Source organism: Rhododendron vialii, chromosome 8a (genome assembly GCF_030253575.1).
Source record: "Rhododendron vialii isolate Sample 1 chromosome 8a, ASM3025357v1".
Taxonomy (NCBI): Eukaryota; Viridiplantae; Streptophyta; class Magnoliopsida; order Ericales; family Ericaceae; genus Rhododendron; species Rhododendron vialii.
In genome coordinates, this window is record NC_080564.1 from 26,343,853 (window position 1) to 26,360,032 (window position 16,180).

Below are 16,180 nucleotides of genomic sequence, written 5' to 3' on the forward strand. Positions count from 1 at the left end.
CCCTTTTATTTGGCTGTTTTAATTTCACCATTTTGCGATGCTTGTAACCTTTTGTTTGCGAAAGCCCCTTAGCGTATCAAGCGCTTGCATATAATTCAGCACACAGTTGTATGAGAGCGGTCCATTGCAAAATGAAAATGGTTTGTGTAGGTCATACGATGTGGTTCGGACGTTGGATTGGTGGACACAATATGATCCAACGGTTGGAAGGCCACATTGTATTATGCAATGTGCTCATGTGAAGTCTGGTATTGTAAGAGCAAGTTTATCAGTCATTAGGTTAAAAAAATGGTGAATAGTACACATTTTTCATTTTATCTACTCATATTTTTTTCAACACTACACCAATACTCTTTATTTTATTGATCCTTGAATATAATATTATTAGTTCATTATGTGGTGAAGTAGAGGAAATAAGAGTAACCAATTAGAGAAGAGAAAGAAAGTGCAAAAGGACCACAAAAAGAATAAAATAATCAAAACCTAGTGAATAGTTCTTCGGTATTTATGCCTAAGCATTGTAGCTAAATTTATTTTACTTGGACTTGTACCTAAGTTGCTGCAGGGGTGTTTGTGTGTTTTGACACTCTAAAATGCCTAAAAATGCATTTTGCCTACTTTGATCTACTTGCTCTAATGCCATAAACATGAAAAAGTCCGCGCGTGTCATTTTTCCCGTGGCAAATTGTTGTATTTGAGAGTGTTTTCGGTAGTGAAAAATTTATCGATTTTTATTCGTGATTGAATAGTTGTTAGGGGTTTCTGGCAGTGAATAAGTCGTAGAAAAATGTAAAGTTGTTTCCGGCGGTGAATAAGTTGATGGGTTTGTGAGTAGAGTTATTGTAGCAAAAAAAGTTTGTTAGGGGTTTCTGGTAGTGAATAAGTTGTTGAGAAATGTCAAGTTATTGATGGATTTGTGAGTATAGTTATTGTAGTAAAAAAAGTTTTTGTTGACAATGTATTTCTTAGTAGAAATGAGATGGTAAAATGCTGAAACTTTTTTACTAGTGAAAACGAGATGGTAAAATGTGTTAAGTTTTTTGTAATTTTTGTTAATAGAAACACCCCCTAAGAGAGAGAGAGAGAGAGAGGGAGAATTTGATTCAGTGTTAGTACCTCAAAATAGAGAGAATGGGGGCTGGTAGGGATTGACCATTAGATACTCTGGTGGGGGCTTGTACAGACAAGACTCAAGAGAGGCAGAGGAGATCGAGTCGTCACTATTTTTTGTTAATGAGTTATGTTCATGACTTTTTGGGTCATTTAAGTTGATCCAATTGATACCGAATTGAGATTCATTAATAGATGCGTTGAGACTCATTCTAACCCAACTATTCTAACCCAACTTATAAATAGATTAGATTGGGTTTATTTTTCAATTGATGGGTTTGAGTTCAATTTGCCACCTTTACTTTCAAGTAACATTTGTCGGCCTCCGGACTTCCGTATCCAAGTGTATAGTATTACTTTGATGTTCTTGCATGCACACCCACCCCCAAAGAAAGTGACCACTACGTCGTGTATAATGTCAGATTTGAGTCGCACTGTTGCAAAAATTACCCTAATCCAAAATGTGTGCGGACCCCAAGTGTTTTTAATATTGGCCCCCACTTGTACTAAGTTTGAATTCATAACATTACTTATACTTTCTAGGTGAAAATTCTAGGCAAACTAATATTATTGGTTATGCTTTCTAAAGCTCAGTTTGAGCAAAAAGTTCACTAAATGTTGATACCGTGACATTATTTACAAGCGACGACGTCACCACACTTGGTCTTTATCCGTCTTTCATAAATCTCTAGAGGTTAGTTCTTTTTTTGAAAGCGACTTTTAAAAATTACGAACGGATAATATTGGTCTCTAAAATGAACTCACATCTCTTCTTCCTTCTAATTCCCCTCTAGTTTCGATGGTAGCCTTATTTTTATATTTTGTAAAAGATGCCTTTTTCGGCAGGCATGATCAACTTATTATTCACCGTTATTGGATCTCCAAAGTCCCATCAATTGTGAATCCGATTCTTACAAATATTCAAAGCAAAAAATATATATATGTTTACACAATATTCATTTTTAATGGATAATTGGGACAACTTCAATACTTTTGTAGGGTACTTTGAGTTGAGACAATACAACTTTAGTCATACGTCATGTTAAAAAAGTTCAAAACCATGGCTCAAACTCGCAAATGGACGGTGGGATTGGGCCCCCAGAATTAGTCAATGTGCACGTAAACAAAAGTTTCAAACGTATACCACCATGGGGAGCTTACAAATTTGGTGGGGGTAAAAAAGGAATGGGAGGGGCTGTAGTGCACCCGCCGCACTGCACGGTCGATCCGACCGTCCATCTCGGTGCGAACGGCTGGAATTTAATCCGAGCTCTTATAAATCCTAGCCGTTCATTATTGGGATAAAAATCTGAACCGTTCATTGCCAAGATGGACGGTCCGGTGAAAAATTGTCAGAGTCTATCTGAGTTCACATTCTTCTCCTCACTCACATTGGAAAGTGGGAAGATTTTAGACTAGCTTTAACCTCACATGTGGAGAGACTATTTTTGTGTTTAGAACGCACGAGTCGGCTCGACACCCCAAGTCACAGTGGAGCAACCTATTGTCACAGTATAGTAATATATTTTGATGTAAAAAATATATACTCCTGCTATGGCTCCGGATAAGAGGGGAGCCAAAAGAGAATTTTTGGGGTGCCGGTAGTAGGATATCGTCCACGTGGTACCCATCGACAATCTGGACCGTCCATTCGTGTTTTGGACGGTCCAGATTTAAGAAAGAGAGTGGTGGAGCGAGGGGAGAGAGAGGGATTTAAGGAGAGAGAAGGATAGAAAGAGAGAGTGGTGGGATGAGAGGAGAGAAAGATTTAAGGGGAGAGAAAGGGATTAAAGCAGGACCGTCCAAAACATGATTGGACGGTCCGGATCACCAAAGGATATACCGCCACGTGATATCCGCTCGGCACCCAAAAGCTTCTCCAAAACCTAACAATGTACCAACTTTGTTATTAAAAGGATATGACAATAAACTGCTTCAAAAATCAAACTACAAAAACTCAAAAAGGAACAAACCATGAACTAACTAACTAAATACGGGTACACTGAGGACCTAGTTGTGTCCACAGGTGCCCCCAAAAATCAGGACTCTCCCTTCAAAATTCCATCATTTGTCCCTAACGGTCACATACTCAAAAAAAATTAAAAACAAAAAAAACCATCTCCACTAATATCGCTTCTCTCTTCAATCCTTTCTGTTTACTCAGTCTCCACTCCCCAGCATATCCGCTCTTAATACCAGACCCCTTCCCAAATCAATCCTTCCACATGGCCTTCTCCTTTTGGCCTCCCCAACGAGAACACACTCTCTCTCCTCCCTTCTCTCTCCTCTTTCTACAAGTTCTTCACCACCTTCCTCATCTCCATTTTTTCCTTATTCACATTGCCATACCACTGGTACTGTTATTCTCTCGAGACAAATATGACCCTGAAGGGCGGCACGAGCCAGGCTTGCGCCGCATGTAGGTTCCAGAGGAGGAAGTGCACGGACGAGTGTCAGCTCAAGCCTTACTTCCCTGCTGACAACCCCAAGATATTCCAGAATGCGCACAAATTGTTCGGCGTGTGCAACATAGTGAAGATTCTAAAGAAGCTCGACCAGGTACAAAAGATGGAGGCCATGAGGTCCATCATATTCCAAGCTGAGATCCGTGAAAAGTACCCTGTCCACGGGTGCTGCGGCGTAATTTCCCAACTCCAGTACCAGATACGCCACGTGGAGGAAGAACTCTACGCCGTCCTCGCACAAATTGCATTTTTCCGACAACAGAGTAACCAGCAGAACGAGATCGAATCGGTCCATGATTCTACATCGCAGATACAAGCGCTGTCTCTCTTCCACCAGGAGGCTGCTCCACCCCAGCAGCAGCCTCCTGTCAATGCATTGCCCATGGCATCACATCAGGGTTACCCAAATTGCAACAATGTGGTTGCTTATAATAACTCTGGGTACCTTGATAAGGACAACGTAGTCAATTCCCTTTGGGTCCAGAATCCATATAGTGGGGATAACAACAGCATCAACAATCCAATGGTAATGCAATCTCAATTAGTACCCTCATCACAGTTAAATATCCAACAAGAGCCTGCCCAAGAGTATGATGAGATGCATCCATTCTTTGACACCATCGATGACAGACAATCCTACATAGATTCCAAGGACGCTTATGATTCAAGGTATATTACTGTACATTTAATATGATGATAATTAAAATAACATTTAGATTTGTACGAAGCAAGATTGGTCATGATAAAAATATAAAACAGCCATCTGCATATTAGATTGCAGCAAACGCAAAATCCTCTGCATATTGTGCTGAATTCTCTCGAAGGTAGCTCCTAAATAATTTTTGTCATTTGGCATAACATAGTGATTTCACCAAGTGAAGTGAGTTGTTGAAGGCTCTGATACATATAATAAGCACTATCTAATTACAACATACTGCATGCTAAAATGAATCCATGAGAAGTGAAGAGTCCAGAAACTAAAACTACAATTTATCCTGAGTCATGCAATTACATCTTCTCATACTGATATATGTCAATTCATGTGCAGCTCTGACTCATCGTTGAAAGATACAACACAGTCCGTTGACCATGTCGCTGACAACGAGCTAAAGAGTGCCGCTGCATGCTTCCGCCTTACCAGTGTCAACTGATGAAATACCCAGGAAAAAAAGATTACGGAGATGAGTAGCAGACTGGCCTTACTCCTATTCTGATTCAATTTTGTTTTCCTGTTTTCAAATTGATTTCCCAGACTTAATTTCCAAATTTTTAGTGCTTATTCCGTTCTATTCTAGTCGTCTTTGTTTTTTTCGTATCCTTTAGTATTGCAGAGTTGAGTCACTTACATATATTTCTTTTTGTTTCGAACACCTGCAATTTATAGTTTGAAAGAGTTCAATATCTTAATATGACATGCAATATAATGCTGCATTTTAATGTTTGTGTGAAGTATGTTGCATTATATTTTGTTCTGTGAATTTTGAATCATTGGTGCTTTCCTTAGTGGAAATGAAGATTTTAGCTCAACCTATCGAAAGTTACACCTTGTCTTGTAACTGTCAGCTACCAAAAATTTCATCATCTTTGAAAAAAATTGCAACTGACCGTTATCTAGTTTCGTGTATGTGTTTCCACATAGAGTGCTGATTCCCATCGTACAACAATTGGGGCTGGGAGTGGCCGACGAACAATAATGAAAATTTAACTCAGAAAGTTACTGATCTCAACCTGGATGTCTCTAGCAACACATTGGAATACAAAGACTTTCATAATATCTACGTGCTCACCAATGGAAACCATTCTTCCATTGTTTTTGAAAGGCACCATTCTTCCATTGTTAGTTCCCTTTCATCATTTATGAGGTTTTCAATTAGCATACAACTTAAAACAGTATATTGGCCTCCGAAAAATGGAACTTCTTATTCGGAATACAAAGAAAAGATGCAGATTACCACTCTATTGGGGATTCTCAGTCTGCACAATTTTGAATCTATACCTACCACATATTGAAAATATGTTTCGAAGATAATGTCCCTCAACTGAAAATGAACTGCAAAAATTTCGGACAAGAAAATTTAAAACATATATGAATAAGAGACTGAAGACCTTCTGATGGAAAGCAAGAATATAAGATTAGATTTAAGCATCTTATTCATGAGTTAACCAATGCGTTTCCATAAATTGTATTTAGTTACCATCTGTACTGGACAATTTTAATTCTAAAACAATTCATTTGAAAGAAAAGTTGGATTTCCATGTATCGTTACGAACAAAACTATATTGGTTAAAGGAATAGAGATAGTTGTAACTTGTTTCACCCAATCACAAGTTTTCGGAACAAGATCAAGATCATTCTTATATGAAACTAGGTAATGAGACCTGTAAACTCACAAAGGCTGCAGGTCATAGAAGCCTGGTGTTGTATGAACCACAATGAGGGCATTTGTGATAAAGCCAGTGGAACGAAGCAGTTCCTCTCTTCTCACAATCATTGCATAGTATTATCTGAAAATTGCTCAAAGTGGCGAAATACAAAATGTTAGCATGTAAACACCAAGCGTGGATCATATATAAGAATCATAAGAAAGGAAAGAACAGTGTCAACCTGAGTCTGGCCAGAATACTCATCTGGAATCTTCTCTTCTGCCAAATGTGCATCTAACATACCAAAATACACCTGATGTGCAACATTTAAGAAATTGTGAAATGGCAATACCAAAACATACACTGAAAGATGATGCAACTTGATAAAGTAACTGAAGTAGATAAACATAAAATTTTTGGGCACTTGGCCTGTGCATGATTTTTCCAAGAGTTGGCAGAACCTCATGTTTTTCTCTAGTTATTTTTTTTCCTAAATTGAAATCTGCAGAATCAACTGAGTAGCAATACTGCAGCAAAAGTAATTTTGCAATACCCTAAACTGATGGTGTTTTAACATGTGGAAAATGTTTCAGCCCCTTCAGGCATCCTGAGAAACTGAAACCATCCATCAGAAAAGTATAGACAGAGTTCCATCTAGGGTGACAAACTATTTATGCGGCAATTTTTATTATCAATTGAAAACACAACACTTAATTTCAATACGAAAAGAAAGGTTAAATTGGACAGATAGTAGTGTGGGAGAATAAATTGTGGCTGACCTGCATGTCCCCAAGTGATTTGCTACATATTGGGCAGGTGTAGTGAGTACAAGTGTAGTCCTAATAGCAGCATGAGAGAGAATGTCTTAATTAGCTTGAAATAAGAAATTTACAAAAAGAAAAATATATACACTCGTTGAGGGAGTTACACATTAACCAAATACCTGAAAGCAAGCTGAGTGCATCAAATGTCCACATGCAAGGGCCTTAACTGGAGAGCTAGATGTGAAAATATACTCGTTGCATATCGGGCAGTTGTCCTCGAAACACTTCTCTCTGCATTTATGCACTGAAAGAGACCTTGACATGCAAGCATTACATGTCATGCAGTGAAAATAGTCGATGCCAAGTCCTTTCCCAACTCGGCAGAGGTTACAGTAAGGGCAGTGGTAGATATCCCTGCTCAAAACTTTCCATGTCAGAAATCTATTTAAATCTGACCAAGACCATAGCCGTCTTTTGGACTAGAGTGAAACCATCAAACGTCAAAGGTTGGAAGTATCAAGGCAGTACAATAATAGAACAAATCATTTACCTTGTGGAATTCTCGTTCATGTTGACTCACCCACGTGAATATTTTAAGATTTTCTCAAGACTGAGTCAGTGGAATGAATATTTATTAAACTTATAGTAACTGATGGTTTCCTTTATATTTACAGCATTTTCCCTTCACCCGAATCATTTCCAGTCAGAATGTTACATGGAGTCTTGTTTCCTGTAAGCACATTACTGTTTCTGGCCCCAACTTTGAGATACATACTCCAACATCCTTGAAATAAGGTTTAGCGAAGTCTGAAAACACAGCTTAAAGGGTACTCAGGTTCCTAACAAGTCCAACCTATTACCAGAGACAAAGAATAAAGAGACACAAGCAGCCTATATTCATTGCCCAAGTGGACATACTGACTTCACGGTGATGTCTGATAGATCTAGATAAGAATACACTTGCTCCAGTCTCTAGCCAAGCAGAAGCCTCTGTTGTATTAAATTTCTTCTTGAATTGCATACTAAGACATCTATTTAAACATAATTAACTGGAACAATAAAGTTGGTCAATTTGGGCACATTACCTCTCGTCATCAAACAATTTGCAGATCCTGCAGTAGTATTTTGCCATGGATAAGTTGTGGCAAGCAGCAGTTGAGCATGTGGGGCCTATTGGCTGAATCACCAAGCATTCCATACACATCATCTTAGCAGTAGCTTTCCTGCATACATATTTTAAGCAGCAGAAAAATGTTAAGAAAAGGAGCTGAAAACTTCAAAATGAGCAAGTGCAGAAGCAGGAAACATAAAAAAGCAGGGTCTATATACCTATCCATAGTGTGATCAGCCACATCATCATGACAACGTCTGCATGTGTAAAGACGGTTACAACAAGCAGCAACTAGCTTACAGTTCCTCTTGTAGTGTCCACAGCCAAAAACTAATTTGATTGGGTCCTTATAAGATGGGCACTGTCCTCGTGCTTCTTCCTCATTACTTGATACAGGAACTTCTATATGAGATTCCCGTTGTGTTGTAATCCAGCGGCTGAAGCACCAGAAAAGGTTTGGTCAGATTCAATATAGGCATTTTATGGACTTAACTTTCAGGCATCATGAAGAAAAAGAAACCAAAATTGGGGGGGCCATGCATAATGATTTCTATTAAATTATCAAAGCGGCCTTTATGATGGATAGGATCCAGGAATTAGTAGGGACGTATATTCACCGCTCGATTATGAAAACGTTAGCCAATTTTCTTCAGTTCAGTGATAGGTAATCTATCTACTCTGAAAGACATTTTATTACTGGATTCATGGATATGTGCCACATGACGGCCTTGTGGATGAGACACGGCATGTGTGGCACTAGACAAACTCCTTTGCTAGCCTGCCAAATTCAAGCCAACTGGTGTTTGCAATGCAAGCAAGCAAGATCAAGTAAGTATTCCGGCCACAACGTTAAACACAACCAGTAACGAAACCAAGTAACAAGCTTTAAATAAGCAACACACTTAGCACAACACTTGAATGGAATTAGCAAACGGTTGTATTGATTACTAGAATAATGAGTACAAGTAGGAAGTTGAACTCACCTTAAGGTCCCCCTTATACATTTTGAGACTTTACACTTGTGGCAGGAAGAAACATGGGGTATGGTTGAGGAGTCATAATGAAAATACAAGGACCAAAAGTGTAATAAAAAACTATTTACAACACTTTTACATGACTCAAGCTACATTGATTGACCCTCCAAAAATTACACAAGTGACCCTCCAAATTAAGCCTTGAAGTTGCTTGTTGTTGGCATGGACGGTATATTGAAAGACAGCAACTCCAATGGCATGCATGGATTGCTCGAAAGGGGCAAATGTGTATGGTGCCATGAGTCATGACTCATCCAATTTTGTGTCATGTTTTAGTTGAACTTGAAAGGAATGAGTTGGTTAGATAGAGAGGATCATCTTGATTATGCATTATGCTAGGGAAATTGCTAGGTACAAAGCACATAAGCAAATTAAGGATGTCCAACTGTCATGCTGTTGATAGTCTGGTAGAATTCCTTATGTGGAACTCAATATTTCCTATGACAACAGAAAACACTAATAAAGATGAGAGTATTTACCACCCACCTCATAAGAAGGTTCTGGAGGACGTATGATTTCTTTTGAGGATCCATAGTGGAGTCACGTGATATTCTTCGAATTGTAGCCTCCAGTTCTTCCTGCCTCACTGCAGGAAGATGCTCCTGATGACTGACTTGAACATGTTGGCTTGGTTTATCACTTTGTTTGATCTCTGCTGGTTCCTTGCATTTCTTCCTTTCAACCCCACCAGAAAATGCAGAAAGATCTGAAAACTGGTGATTAGTCTTGCCAGTGGAGACCTGTCCTTTATCCAACACATCGAGAGTTGCACTTTTTTCACGCACTGTTGGGTCTCGATCATCAAAGCCTTTGTTCAAAAGATACGAGGACACAATTTTCAGTGGGTCTGCACTCCAAGATGGAGAAATATCTTTTGGCTCGTCTTCCACATTAGCTATATCATACCTCTTCATACCTCCCCACCATTCTTTTAACCAATCATCGAACATTGTATTCCTAGTAGCTCTACGCCATAAGGACATCATTGCCTGCTGTTCTTCTGTTGTCAAAGATGCCATGAGCCATGGTATCATTTCCTGAAGAATTTCAGCCCTTGTTCTTCCAAGCATACATCCTATAATCTTTTCTTGCTCTTCGGTGGAAAGACATTCCCTAAATAAGGGCCAAAGTTCAACATCTTCACGGTTGATGTGGTCGCAGACTACTTTATTCATTGATTTACAGATATCATGGAGCTTCAAACAAAGCTGCTGGTAGTTTAGCATTCTCTGATCCAGTACATCCATTTCAATTCCATAAACTGAAACGTGCAACCCAGAGATCTCATCTAAGATGAGTGAAATCTTACTGAAGAGGTCAACTTCCAGTTTGTGGTCAATGGTATAGGATTGGCTAATATTTGTGGCCTTTCCCTTTGCCTCCAGAGCTGGAAAAGCAATCTCATCCTCTGAGTCACTGTGAATTTGGTATAGAAATCGGACAAGTCTGAAGCGCCTACAGAAATCCGCAAGGTCCCCGACATTTTCACCTAACTTAGCTGAAACATCGACAAGGTACTCCAAATCTTTCTTGAGAGCTTTGTGGAAGAAAAATATGTGGTCCACTGGTCTTGGCTCAAGATTGAAAATGGAACTAGTTCCGCTTCTTTCATAAGAAATTTTGGGGAAAGGCAATAAAATCATTGATGTTTGAGGGGAGAAAATATGTATATTGATGATATTAGAATATGGTGTGCCATATTTCTGAGGAGGGCTACTGTTAGAAGACGAAGAATTTGACGTCCATTCCTTGGCCTTGATGGCTGTGTGTGGTTTTGGTGCTCCAGGTTTAGAGCTATTACAAGGGTTTATATTCGAAACTTGGGTCGAAAATGTGTCATCTTCCTTGGCATGCTCGGTGAGAAAAAAGCTTCTGCTCTTGAACATCTCTAACAACTCTTTTCTGAATTGGTCAATAGAGGTTTTACCTGAGTAGCCTCTGCGTATCCACTCACACAATAGAAATGTGAAATTTTTATTGTCAGCTAGGGGACCTTCTGTCTTTAAGTTATGCAGAATGGAGTTGCATTCGTCCTCAGACAAATGAGCTGAGAACCAAGTAACCATGCACTTCAGCAGCCCAAGTGGCATAGAACGAACACTTGTGTATAGGAGCAATTGCTGGAATTCATGAGCGAATTTCTTGCTAATGAACGGGAAAACCTGATAGAAACTGAAAATGCCCGTGACTAAAATAAAAGGTGAACTTCTTGTTGACAAATGACAAACGATGAGAGTTACAAATGCATCCTCCATTTGGATAGATTTGGATTTCAAATGAAAGGGGTTTAGCAATACTATCAAAATGACAGCAGCTTAAATTTAGATTTGATAGCTCACACTGCAATATCTTAACATGAAAGCTTTCTAATTGACGCATTAAGTAAATATTTCGAATTCACTAGACTAAAGCTCTCAAACTCAATGTCACCAAAGGATAGCAACAAAATATTCCTGGTCATTTTTTTGCCGATTTCTCGCAGGTACCCTTAAAATCATGTTTTGATCACATTGAGCGGCTTAATTTGATCGGGATTTTTTTGCCGATTTCTCGTGGGTACCCTTAAAATCATGTTTTGATCAGATTGAGCGACTTGGATCATCAAAATTTGATCGGGAAATGAGAGGTGCGGACCGTAAGGGGGTGTGGACTTGAAAATTTCTGTGTGTGTGTGTGTGTGTCTATATATATATATATATATATATATATATATATATATATATATATAGATTTTATATAACTCCACATTAGAATCCACATCTATCGAAACGAATCCTAAAAGGTTTTTAAGGAAATTTTACAGTTGCAACTGGCAGTAATATCAGCGTCAATAATGGATAGAGTCAAAAACTATTCTTAAAGTGCAAGTTTGAAAGGGTTAATGTCCCCCTTCATAATTATTATCAACCTCATGCACTGAAAGAACTATGACGTAAAGAACAGTGTACCTCTTTTTCTAATGAAGACAAGTGTTCGCTGATTCCTGTTGCAAAAAACTCCAGTTCCCCACAAAGCTTCTCCACATAGTTGCACAAATGCATCCCATTTTGGTCATTATGGTAAAGCAACCTCTGTAATCCTTCTATTTGACTATCAACTTGGAATCTTTCAAGGTATTGAGATAGAATGCCATCGGCAAGTTCATTCACTACAGGGTTAAACGTTTTATCCCATGCCGTGCTGAAGAAGAAAAAAGAAAATGGAAGACTCAACAGAAGGATGTAAAAATACAGTGGAATATGGTCTCCATGACACCTCATTCAAGAAGGACGGCCTTAACTAAATTAAGTGCTTCTTTGCTTCTTCTTCTTCTTCTTCTTTTTTATTTTTTATTTTTATAGTAAAAAAAGGGTAACTGCTTCTGAAGAGCCCTGGAAAGTACCTGTAGAAGAGAAGGACATCTGTGAAAAACTTTAGCAGGACAATTGCCGAATCTAAGGTTGAAAATTCTTGTGATCTCCTTATCTGATGTAGGTCCTTCAAAATGCCTTTCAAATCGTTTCTGATCGCACTATGCCAAATACGAAGACCATCAATAGGATAGTGTTGAACAGTTGTCTCGCAATAAGCTTTCTTCAACCACCATTTTTCTCCATGAAAGCTCTTAGACGCACACACTTTAATCAGATGATTCAGATCCTTCGAACTTGCTAGTGAATTAGGAAGATCAGCTCCCTTCCCAAATTCATTGTAAGCCACATAGGAAAATGACTTCTTGTTATGAAGCCAGGAAATTACAACCTTCAAGGTAGAGTTTAACTCATTAAAACCAGATGTTAATCAAAATAGAGAAAGGATCTAGGTCAACATATACCTCTTGCAGTAGTTTTTCCTCAGGTACGATTTCTTTGATACAATGCAGAATATCCTCTTGTTCAAGTGGGGAAAGAAAAGAAGTCAACCAAGGCAAAAAGTCCTCCAACAGCATAATAGGAACATTACAAAGAAACTGCCAAATAAGTGAAGCCTGTTCTTTGGTAGAGAATTGCTGCATCAGCAAAGGGAAAACCTGCACATGAATTGGAATACAGTAATGAGACAGGTGTAATCTTGAATTCTCGATAAAGTGATAAAAAAGAAGAAAAATAAAGGGAATGAAGAAGAGTAAACAAAGGTACCTGCTTTTCTTCTTTCAGCATATGCTGGTGAATGAGAGCCTGGATCGTCCCAATACAAAAGACAAGTTCTTGAAGTTGATTAGAAGTACTTTCCTCTTTCTCCATTAAAACATTCAAGCAATCAGAAATAGAGTTGAAAAGGTCATCTATGCTTTTATGCTCAAGCGTGTATGTACAGGTCACATTGTTTACGTGGAAATCAAGTGCCATAAAGACAACCTGCAAAAGAGTAATGAGATCAACCAATGAATCCACAATGTGTATGGATGCAAATGACCTTCACATTATATAATCTAGCAAACTAAGATAGATTATTAGGAAGGTTAATCATGCTTCTTGTTGCTAAAACTGTTTATATAGCAGACTAGTGGCTTTATGCATCCCCAGGGTTATGTAAGTGCTAGGCTTTAATAATGAGGAATGGGCCCTAGGTACGCTTCAACTAGAACGGAACCAAAAAATTCCTAAGTTAACTAACAAATGGAATTCTTGGCTCAGAGCCTCAGACACACCAACAGGCTTAGAAAATTACCATGACAAGTGTTAGCATCTATTGTGTGCTAAATTGCAGTAATTCCAAATTCATACCAAATATGAAAAAAATAAATGAATAGATGAATAGATAGAGAGGCAAACTTCTCTTTGACCCCTTGTGGTGTGGATGAGGAGTGGTTTTACCCCCTTTTATTTGGAAACTAGCATATAGCCACGTGAACGAAGGAGCACAATTATCAATTCCGGCCACTTGACAGAATTTGTACAATACACACATATTTTGAGAGTAAAAAAGGGTGGGAAATATTTAAAAAAATACATTTTTGCCCTCATCTTCATCTTCATCTTCATCCTCCTTACCCTAAATAGGGACTCTAAACCTACTCACCCCCAACCACCTCCTCTGCAAAACCCACCACATTAATGCAACGGACAAGGCTGCTAAGGCTGCATGGTCAAATCCATTAATCAAGTTAGACAGAGTACCTCATGAATCTGCCATACTAAACAATGAAATCATCAGCGAATACTTGTTTCTAAGACCATTGGGTCTCCTCTTCGGTGAATACTTCTTTCAAGACAACTGAATACTTTTTCAAGACCAGCAGCTTCAACTGATTTCAGTAGTGGTCAAATCTAAACCAAGGTTCAAAATAAAACTGATCAACCTATGATCTGAACATTGAAGCGGCTCCATGTTCGAATTCATAACTGGGTACAAGGAACCCACCACCATTGAAGCTTTAAGAGCATCTCCATCCATACCTTCATTTTTTCAGAACTATTCTTTGAATCTTAAAAAATAAGAATAAAAACTCTCCAACCACACTTCATTTATATTCTTCAAAAATTAAGAATAAGTTTGATTTTCTGTAGATCGAGACCTAACCATATTTTGAAGAGTCATTCCTCAAAATAAAGGCTTTCAAAATTTCTCTTTCACCATTTTTAACCTTTTAACATGACACTATAATCCTCATTACATCCTTTTGCTTATGATATTCGTATATAAAAACCATAGAACTTTTAGTAATACATAGTTCCAATTATCACAAACTTTGTTCCATTGAAAAGATATGGATACCATCTTCAAAATAAGACCAATATTAAGTATGTTTTATGTAAACATATACGGAGTAATTTAGTAATCTACTGATCTAACTTTCACTGGGAAACTCATTGAAATCTTTGAAAATCCAAATGTGTAAATTTGGAGTAGAAATGAGATTTGAAGAGAAATGGCAAGCGTTTTTGAAAATTGGGATTAAAATGAAGATTCATGATTGGAGTAAGAACAAATAGTAAAATTCTTCAAACATACTCCTTAAATAAAACATACTCCGTATTACTCTGTATCTTGTAACTCTACAAATTGAAGAATTGGGTTGTGATGCTCTAACCTTTTCGTACGTATATGTGTTCAAGTGTTTAACAGTACCCAACAGTACCCACGCCATTGACTGTGGCCTATATATGTCTAAAGGTTCAATTGAACCCATGACAATTCAAATAATAACCTCTACGGAGATAAACACACTTGCATATATAGATGTAGAAAACTGCAACAAAGTCGGAAATTAGGGAAAAAAAGCTTAGATGTTAGGTTAACAAATTAACAAATTATAATTGATTTTTGCTTTAATTAGGTTAGTAAGTGATTTTATTGGTAATTTGGCATAAATATGCGTTTATAATTGTCTACATGTGGTCAGAGGAGGGAGAAGGGAAAGGAAAACAAGAAGACAATAGGGGCATTTGCTGTTTTATGTCATGCATTAACGGATATAACTGTACAATTTAGTCCACACACCATACGATCATGAGCTAATTTTCAAATGAGAGATAAATCTGCACCACGTTCAAACCACAGCAACCGGAGGTCAAACTGAGATTAGCCCTAAAGAGAGATGAATTATTATTGGGTTTGTGAAGCCTGATTCGGTTTGGTTTGCGCTTCACTAGTCTTTGGAATTCGGCGGGTCCGCTTAGGTCGCATGGTTCATGAGTCCGTTCAATTGCACGGAAAGAATGAAAAAATCAACTTTCTTATGGTTAAAGTATGTTCAGCCAGGAAAGTTGTAGGAGTTAAGGGTTCAACTTTACCACCGAAAAAAACAGCAAAATAGGTCTTGCCAAGAAATTTTGGGAGTTTATGTGTTGCGGTTCGATCAATTTATCGACAACGACCAAGACTAACCTCGTCCTCAGCAGTGCAGTGATACTTATAAACAATCTTCAAGAACTCAAACCTCCCACGGAAGTCAACGAGGATGAGGTCGCGGCCGTCGGAGCCCCTCTCCTCCGATGCCTCCACCGCCACCCGCCGGAGCTCCTCCAGCTCCGCCAGCATCGCCTTGTGGAAGAAAACCAGTAACAGAATTGGACAATCGACGAGTTTGACGCCACACAGAGAGTCCTCCTTCGAAAGCGTTGTCGGGGGCGGCGGCGGTTCCAGTTCCTTTTCCGGCACGCATTTTGGTTCGCGGGCGCCCATTGAACGCCGGACCACCACCAACCACCATCAACGGCGAATTAGAGAAAGGGGAAGAAGCTTAGGATTGGAGATTGCAATGAATATAACGACGACTCTGTCTTGGGTTCTGACTCTCTCTCTCTCTCCCTCTCTCTCACTGTTCCTTCGCCTTCGAATTCAGAATTTTTAATGTTGTTGACACGTTGGCAGACTGGGACGTTATACCGAACGGTCAGAGGACAGGAT

At 38.7% G+C, this 16,180-nt stretch overlaps 2 protein-coding genes across 9 annotated transcripts; one reads left to right on the forward strand and one right to left on the reverse strand.

Annotated features, from left to right (window-relative positions):
* Window positions 1-3,012: 3,012 nt before the first annotated feature.
* On the reverse strand, window positions 3,013-16,112 carry LOC131336479 (zinc finger protein BRUTUS-like At1g18910). 8 transcript variants are annotated; one of them, XR_009202847.1, is made up of 14 exons: window positions 15,659-16,112; window positions 12,967-13,185; window positions 12,663-12,857; window positions 12,231-12,589; window positions 11,797-12,028; window positions 9,335-11,010; window positions 8,033-8,251; window positions 7,789-7,926; window positions 6,883-7,117; window positions 6,719-6,778; window positions 6,181-6,252; window positions 5,967-6,080; window positions 5,528-5,614; window positions 4,072-4,211 (listed from the first exon to the last, which is right to left on the reverse strand). XR_009202847.1 is itself a non-coding variant. In XM_058372340.1 (13 exons), the coding sequence occupies exons 1-12, from the start codon at window positions 15,953-15,955 to the stop codon at window positions 5,979-5,981; spliced, it is 3,804 nt and encodes a 1,267-aa protein (XP_058228323.1). In that variant the 5' UTR covers window positions 15,956-16,111; the 3' UTR covers window positions 3,013-4,211; window positions 5,967-5,978. The 8 variants fall into 8 exon arrangements, 4 of the variants coding, with proteins under 4 accessions (XP_058228323.1, XP_058228325.1, XP_058228326.1 ...); XR_009202845.1 differs by having other exon boundaries at window positions 5,528-5,625; XR_009202848.1 differs by lacking the exon at window positions 4,072-4,211 and adding an exon at window positions 4,408-4,722.
* LOC131336486 (LOB domain-containing protein 27-like) lies at window positions 3,490-5,020 on the forward strand. Its single transcript, XM_058372351.1, has 2 exons — window positions 3,490-4,244; window positions 4,624-5,020. The coding sequence occupies exons 1-2, from the start codon at window positions 3,490-3,492 to the stop codon at window positions 4,724-4,726; spliced, it is 858 nt and encodes a 285-aa protein (XP_058228334.1). The 3' UTR covers window positions 4,727-5,020.
* Window positions 16,113-16,180: the final 68 nt, after the last annotated feature.